The 7202-nt window shown below is 36.3% G+C and overlaps 2 protein-coding genes across 2 annotated transcripts; one reads left to right on the forward strand and one right to left on the reverse strand.

The window, feature by feature from the left end:
• Positions 1–922: 922 nt before the first annotated feature.
• Positions 923–2315, reverse strand: LOC111481243 (NAD(P)H-quinone oxidoreductase subunit U, chloroplastic). Its single transcript, XM_023126643.1, has 5 exons — positions 1870–2315; positions 1722–1783; positions 1543–1632; positions 1318–1458; positions 923–1221 (listed from the first exon to the last, which is right to left on the reverse strand). The coding sequence occupies exons 1-5, from the start codon at positions 2156–2158 to the stop codon at positions 1126–1128; spliced, it is 678 nt and encodes a 225-aa protein (XP_022982411.1). The 5' UTR covers positions 2159–2315; the 3' UTR covers positions 923–1125.
• Positions 2316–2782: 467 nt separating this feature from the next.
• On the forward strand, positions 2783–7196 carry LOC111481218 (peroxisome biogenesis factor 10). Its single transcript, XM_023126601.1, has 11 exons — positions 2783–3111; positions 3444–3475; positions 3803–3892; positions 4146–4240; positions 4351–4549; positions 4836–4905; positions 5004–5082; positions 5548–5681; positions 6636–6727; positions 6887–6978; positions 7061–7196. Exons 1-11 carry the CDS (start codon positions 2913–2915, stop codon positions 7161–7163), a joined length of 1185 nt encoding a protein of 394 aa, XP_022982369.1. The 5' UTR covers positions 2783–2912; the 3' UTR covers positions 7164–7196.
• The last annotated feature ends 6 nt before the right edge of the window (positions 7197–7202 follow it).

The raw sequence follows: 7202 nt of genomic DNA on the forward strand, positions 1-7202 counted from the left end.
TTTTTTTTTTTTTTTTTTTTTTTTTCTTTTTAAAATTTAAAATTCGGCTTTAAATTTAATATCTTCTAATATTATAATATTTTTTTTGGACAATATGGGCCCAATCAGTAGAACAAAATTGGCCCAGCTTCCACAATTTCACACTTACCCTAACCAAATCGAACAGAATCAAATTGAAGTTTTTACCGTCTCCTTTTAACCCATTTACTCAAACAACACTGAATTTTGTATTCCAAAAGGGGAACTCATAGGGTTTGTCGACGTTAAGTTACCATCGAACCTAAAATTTGACCGACACCGAAGAAGGGTCAAGTCAAGGAGACAATATTACAAAGTTTAAAAATTTATAGAGAAAAAAAGAGGCATAGGATAAGAAATTGGTAATGTAATTGACATTGTACAATAGGAAAAATGTGGAGGAAACATACTAGAAATGGTACAGACATGTTGTGTGGCGCCAATCAAGAAGACAGGCAATGGAAGACAGCTAACCTTAAACAAGGCAAGTGAGAAGCCATGATAGGTTGGAGGACCATACACACCTTGTTCTGTCTGGAGTTGGAAGATTCTTTTTCTATCTTCAAACTTCCGTCCCCCCGTGAGTTAAATGACCTTTGAAAATACTACTTTTTTCTTTTATAAGCACCGACTAAAGAAAATTGCTGGTCACTAAGTAGGTACTTTGAGTAACCCATATCAGCCTCATTCTTACTATCAAATTGGTTTCTTTTATACGTTCGTGGGTATTTTCAAAATCACTCTCATAACGTGGTCGAGTATCGTGATTTCGTTTTCTTAAAGATCCGTGGATTAAAAATACTTTTCATCAAGATTTTAGTTTTGTTTATTAGACCATGTAACTTAATTATAGAATCTGCTCAGTTTGAGTTAAAATTTGAACATAACTCGTATCATATGGAGGAATGAAATTTGAAACTGTTCATATAAAATCATTTTTTCCAACGGGCCTACGAATAGGCACAACTTTATGGGATATAAATTTGGGCTCAACTTACAGTTAAGAAGGTCCTATATTATAATGGGCCTAAGATCCGAGTTCGTTCGGTTCAAATCACTGGCGGGCTTTCCGTTCTTGCGTTTATACAGATACCGTTAATGGCGAATCTACAAATTCAGAGCAATAGATAACACGACGGACAGAACGAACCACCCTAAGAAGAAGTAACCCACCAATCTCGTCGGTCCTTCGTCTTCCGGTTCCTACACTCATCGCCGATCAAAACAAAGATGGTTTTTACAAGTTTCTTGCGGTTAGATTTGGGGGGAAACGGAAATGGAAATGGAAATGGAGATTACCTTCGGCGGCGGCAATTGAGTTTGAATCTGAGTTATATCGGCCTCGAACGGCCACGTATATTTTTCTGGTTCTCCGATTCTGGACAAGCTCCAATCGTACATTCTTCTCTCTTCAACAGATGACAATATCGTGTAAGATTCCTGTAAATTATACCTCAAAATTACTTACAGGAATAATCCTATCTCAGAAATTAATTTAGGGCATTGTTGTTGTTTTCTACCGACTTTTAGGAGTTCGAGTTTTTGGTTGAGTTCTTCTTCCTCTAATCCCTGGCTCTTTAGTTCTTCAACTTTGATGTTGTACGCAATCGGAACCTGGAACGAATTAGGGCCAACCGTGGTTGGTATGGTGATCGAAGAGTTAGGGTTTCTTTTAGCGATTTGATTGAATTAAATCAAATTACCTGATCATATGGACATCCTCTTCGGAGTCCGAGTCTTCCGTAGTGATTCACGTCTGTAATTGCTGCATTACCAGAACAAATTTTCATAGGAATTTAAGCGAAGTTGAGAAATCTGGAATGGACAGAGAGACTCGGGTTGAAACATTACGAATTCCACGGAGGGCTCGTTCGACGTTGAGAGCCGAAATCAGAGACGACGATCCATCGGAGGCCTTGAGTGAGCTTTCAGGTTCCGGCTCACTCGCCGTGTCCGTTGTGACAGTCTCCGCTGATGAGTCGTTGGAGTTTCTAATGCTGAATTTGAGCGGCTTTGGGAGTGAAGTGATGTAGTTGAAGAATATAGCGGTGGTTTTTGAGGTCGGACAGAGAAAGTTGCTTCGGCGAATGTGGACGACGGTGGTGGAAGTAGTGGACGGTACTGCTGCTGCCGCCGCCATGACGATACTGGTTCTTATCGCTCTTCCGGTGACGGTTTGGTGTTGTTGCTTCGCCTGAGAGATAAGAGGATGTTTTTCCACCAAACGAATGCTATCGCAAACATATTTGCATTCTTATGAGCATATAGATTTATGGGGACATCAATTATTTAATTTCTATTTTTAATTTTGTAGTAAAAGCAGAATAAAACATAAGCTAAAAAAGAAAGAGGGATCCTCGGCTAGGGTTGTTATAAAGGTTATCAGAGTCAGATGTCTGACGGTGTGCCAACGAGGATGCTAGACTCCAAAGACAGGTGGATTGTGAGATCTCTTATCAGTGTAAGGATGTGGAAACCAAACAATATCTACTGATTGTTACCAAACAGTATCATGGTTAAATACGAGACAGAGCGGGCTCTGATTGATGATTGTTACCAAATAGTTTCATAGTCAAATATGAGGTAGAGCGGACTCTGGTAGTCAAATATGAGACAGTGTGCCATTAAAGGTAATCTGATTAAATACTCGTCCCGTAGATTGTGAGATCTCATTCATTTTAACTCCAAATCTTCTAATTAAAAAATACAAAAATAATAAATATAATTATCCCCTAACGTCAAACGAAACGACGTCGTAAAGGACCTGGCCAATTCCCATTCGTCTATTTCCGGCATTCAATTCACTCTCTCCCGATGGGTTTGAGTTCTCTCGGGAGTAGGAATTCGAATCGTTAGCTTCATTCATTCATTCATTCCTTGCTTTGTTTTTGGCCATGGTTTCAGAACTGGAAGCCTCCGTTTCAGGGGACTCAGGTCCTAGCTCAGTTGCAGGTCCCTCCCACTCTCACCATGTCGGTCCTCACCGTTTTCCTCTTGCTGCTCAGCCGGAGATCATGCGAGCTGCAGAGAAGGACGATCAGTACGCCTCTTTTGTTTATGACGCCTGTCGCGACGCTTTCCGCCACCTCTTTGGTCTGCTACGCCGACTCTTGAACCTTTACCTTCTTTGTTTCATTTCCAATTTGATTGTTATGCTTTCTTAGCTCTTGTTCTTCGAATTTGGAATTTCTGGCTTCAATTTTCTGTTTATTCGTCTAGGCTATACTTGCTTTTCTCTTCTTTATTATACTTTCTGATTGTATTGCTAGAGTGTTTCGATGACAACTCCTCTTCTTGCCGTAGGGATAATTCCGCTGTAATTTGTAATTAAGGACTGGCATTTAAGTACATATTCCTATGTTAAAATTAAGGATGAGTTTTCTCTGGTTTTGTTTTGTCCAACCTATATTTTCTCTTCGTTATAGGCGCTCGACTTGCTGTGGCATATCAGAGTGAGGTTAGTTCTTGCTTTGTTTACTTTCCATTTCTAAAATATGTATTTTCGCTTATTAGATTTGAAGGGTTAGACTTGCTGCAATTTGTTCCTATTCTGCACCTTGATGATGCTTAAACAAGGGAAAAGGAGTTGGTGTTAGTAGAGCATGTTCAGCTTCTCTAGTTAAGGCATTATTTAGGTCCCATTATACCTGGCAGTTTTCCTTAATTCATTTCACTGCAGAAGAGCTCAGGAATTATTGGGAACTTTTCTTACATTTACATGATTTTAAAGTAACTTTATTCGGCAGTTTTAGAAGGATATTGAAATCCCATTTTTCCATTGCAGACAAAGCTTCTCGGACAAATGCTGTATTATGTGTTAACAACTGGGTCAGGACAACAAACACTTGGTGAAGAATATTGTGATATCAATCAGGTGGATAAACATTTGATTCGTATAATTATGCGTCGGTATTTGGCATAGCTTATCTCAAGCTAATGGCAAGTAGTTTTTTTTTTTTTTTTTTGTTTAATCTCATTTTTTTCTTCATAGAGATTTTGGTAAACTGTAGCTAACGTTTTCACTTTGTCTTGATTTTTAAGTATGTTCTCCTTAATGTCTCCTGCCGGTGTTTTTTCTTCTTTTTCTTTCTGAAATTCTAAGTTTTGTGCTTTCAATTATTTTCTAGGTTTCTGGACCTTATGGACTTCCTCCAAATCCAGCAAGACGTGCTCTTTTCATTGTGTACCAGACAGCTGTTCCATATATTGCTGAAAGAATAAGGTTTGCAATTACAAATGTCACTGATTTTCAGTTGCAACTTTATTTGGCTTTAGTGATCTCTGATGCAACAAGGTCCACTTGATGAACTTACAATAATTGTTTATTCTCAGCTCTAGAGTTGCTTCTCGTGGTATCATGCTTGCTGATTCTCTGTCTGATGAGTTCTATGGAGATAATGCCTCTTCTCGGTCTTTATTAAACATGGAAATTCAATCTTCTTCAACCCCAGAGTATTCGGGTTCTTACCTAACGAGAGTGAAGGCAAAAATTAATCGATTATGGCTGCAAACAGTGCGATGCTGGCCTTCGGTACTCTTACTTGCATGGAATCTGTAAATTTGAAGCTAGGATATATTAGTTTTGATACCTTGGGGTTGTTGGAGCTTGAATCTAAGATATGAAAATTTTGTGTTTTTGTCAGTTTTGAGTTATATTCTAATGTTTATTTGGATATACATTAACCACATCATTATATCTTGTTCTCTAGAATTTTTTTGTTTAGGACTTGAATCAAAGTTTTAAAGTCCAATATTTAGATATTTACTTATTTATCCTCTTTTAATGGTAATAATCATACTACCTTTATGCCTCACAGATTTTGCCTCTAGTTCGTGAATTTTTGCAATTGGCTCTTCGTACAAACCTCATGTTTTTCTATTTTGAAGGTGATTCCTAGTTGTAGAAATTCAGATACTAATATAAATTTTCATGCAAACAGTTTTGATGAAATTTTATTGGCTAATGTTGTTATTTTAATTTGCAGGACTGTACTATCATATATCCAAACGAGCTGCAGGCATTCGCTATGTGTTCATTGGAAAACCATCTAATCAAAGGCCCAGGTGTTGAACACAAACTGACTTACGTTCTGAAATTTATGTTTCTGACTTTCAAATGGAGTTTTCTTTTGAGTAGTCCAAGTTCATATTGTTACCTATATTTTGTTCACAAAACTAGTTTCCTATCCATAAAAAAAAGCTCATATTAATATCTGAGATATTTTAGTCTTATATAAATGCTTCAATATCAGCAGAAAATTATGAAAATATAAATGTTTTGTTTATATCTTAATTCTCTCTCATTTTTTCCCTTTCACCTTCTTTTAACTGACCATGTTCGTTTGCCGCCATTCCCTACACTGTTGCTTTGCTCTACTTTACTCATTTACTTATTTTTCCATCTCGCCCCTTATCCATAACTTGTCACGTTTATAACTTGTTTAAAAATATGACATTTGGGTTTAGTATCAGACGTTTCAATAATAGATATGTAAAAAATATTCACTCTTCCAATTGACTTTGACCTAGATACCAAATACTTGGAGTGTTTCTACTGATTCAACTTTGTATCATTGCTGCCGAAGGCCTAAGACGTAGTAGTTTATCATCTGTTTCAAGTTCAATTAACCCGACATCCTTTGGAGAAAATCCTAGTTCATCAGGTACCAGGCTCTTAACGTCATGCAATTTATTGTTGGTTTATTTTCCGTGGCATTATTTGCTTCTATTTTTTTTTTTTTTTTTTTTTTTTTTTTTTTTCCCTTTTTTTTTTNGGTTAATGGAGAAATTAACGGTAAAGATCATACAATCTGGTGGACTAAGCCTCAAGAGAGTGTACATTATGAGGGTGGAACCATAAATTTTTGAAAGAGGGACTAAAATAAAAGTGGGAAATCAGAAGGAAATTTTTATGTTTTTAATTTTGTTAATCATATATATATATATATAGATATATATAGATAGATAGATAATTTGAAAGGGCACTTTGTCCTTGTCTTCGCCCTATTTCGTTATTTTTTTAACCCCTTTTGCCTCGTAGAAATATGGCGCCTTCAATTTGTTTATTAAAATTGGGTGTTATGACCTTGAGCTTTGTCTGCATTTAGAAGCTTTAGAAAACCTTTTTCCTGGTTTGATACGGGAAGGGTGTCTTTGGTTTACCTTCTACTTGCACTTCTTCTTTAAAAAAATTCCATACCTTCTTTAAAGTACTACTCTAAATAACAAATTTGTTTAGTTGTGCAATATTCAAAAGTGATTATTTTCTTTACAAATATGTTTTGTAGTTTCACTACACACTTCTGGAGATTTTCAGTCAATCAAAGTCACTGATAAATCCACAATTCCTCGGAAAAGAGTTTTTAAATTGTTCCAATTTATGAATTTTTTTTTAGTAAGTACTTTGGATTATCCAAAATCACACATGAAGCTATAGAATAAGCACTTCAAATTAATAAATTTGTTGAAGATGTTTACTGACAAGTAATTCATTAAAAAAAAAAAAGATATTTCAAACACACTTGACTATTTTCGTGATATTTTGGTAAATTGAAGGTTATATTTTCATGGACATGGGTGTTTGATTGATTGTGTGTACTGTTATTATGATATGGTAGGTCGTGGTCTGCCAATTTTAAATGAGGAAGGCAATCTAATATCTGTTGATGGCGACTCTGGAAATTTGGTTTCTGATCCTTCGCACAGTGAGGTACCATTCCAATTGCACCAACTGACATGGATATTCAATTTCTCTTCATGTGATTGAACAGAAAATTAGAATTAGAGGGCTTTAAATTGGGGCGTTCAATATTATCCAAAGCAACAGAATAAACTCAGAGAAGATATGCTATTATACTTTTTGGTGCAGTCTAATAGAGGTAGTGGAATAAGCAAATGCACGCTGTGTCTGAGTAATCGCCAACACCCAACTGCCACACCTTGTGGCCATGTATTCTGCTGGTAACTTTCTCTTTCCTCCTCAAAATTTCTCTCTCTAGTTTCAATATACATTTATATATGTCTTTGGGTTTGATACAAACAGGAACTGCATAATGGAATGGTGCAATGAAAAACCTGAATGCCCGCTGTGCAGAACTCCCATTAATCATTCAACCTTAGTTTGTCTATATCATTCTGACTTCTGATTCATCCCCCCAACACCCTTTTTTTTTTTTTTTTTTTTT

This window comes from Cucurbita maxima, unplaced genomic scaffold (genome assembly GCF_002738345.1).
Source record: "Cucurbita maxima cultivar Rimu unplaced genomic scaffold, Cmax_1.0 Cma_Scf00006, whole genome shotgun sequence".
NCBI classification, from domain to species: Eukaryota; Viridiplantae; Streptophyta; class Magnoliopsida; order Cucurbitales; family Cucurbitaceae; genus Cucurbita; species Cucurbita maxima.

Coding starts and splice junctions, on each gene's coding strand:
- LOC111481243 (XM_023126643.1), bottom strand. CDS start 2,158: ATGGCGGCGGCAGCAGCAGTACCGTCCACTACTTCCACCACCGTCGTC. Junction 1,633..1,721: donor GAGGATGTCCATATGATCAG/GTAATTTGATTT, acceptor AATTCGTTCCAG/GTTCCGATTGCGTACAACAT. Junction 1,222..1,317: donor CTCAATTGCCGCCGCCGAAG/GTAATCTCCATT, acceptor CGATGAGTGTAG/GAACCGGAAGACGAAGGACC.
- LOC111481218 (XM_023126601.1), top strand. CDS start 2,913: ATGGTTTCAGAACTGGAAGCCTCCGTTTCAGGGGACTCAGGTCCTAGC. Junction 4,241..4,350: donor TATATTGCTGAAAGAATAAG/GTTTGCAATTAC, acceptor GTTTATTCTCAG/CTCTAGAGTTGCTTCTCGTG. Junction 5,083..5,547: donor CCATCTAATCAAAGGCCCAG/GTGTTGAACACA, acceptor ACTTTGACCTAG/ATACCAAATACTTGGAGTGT.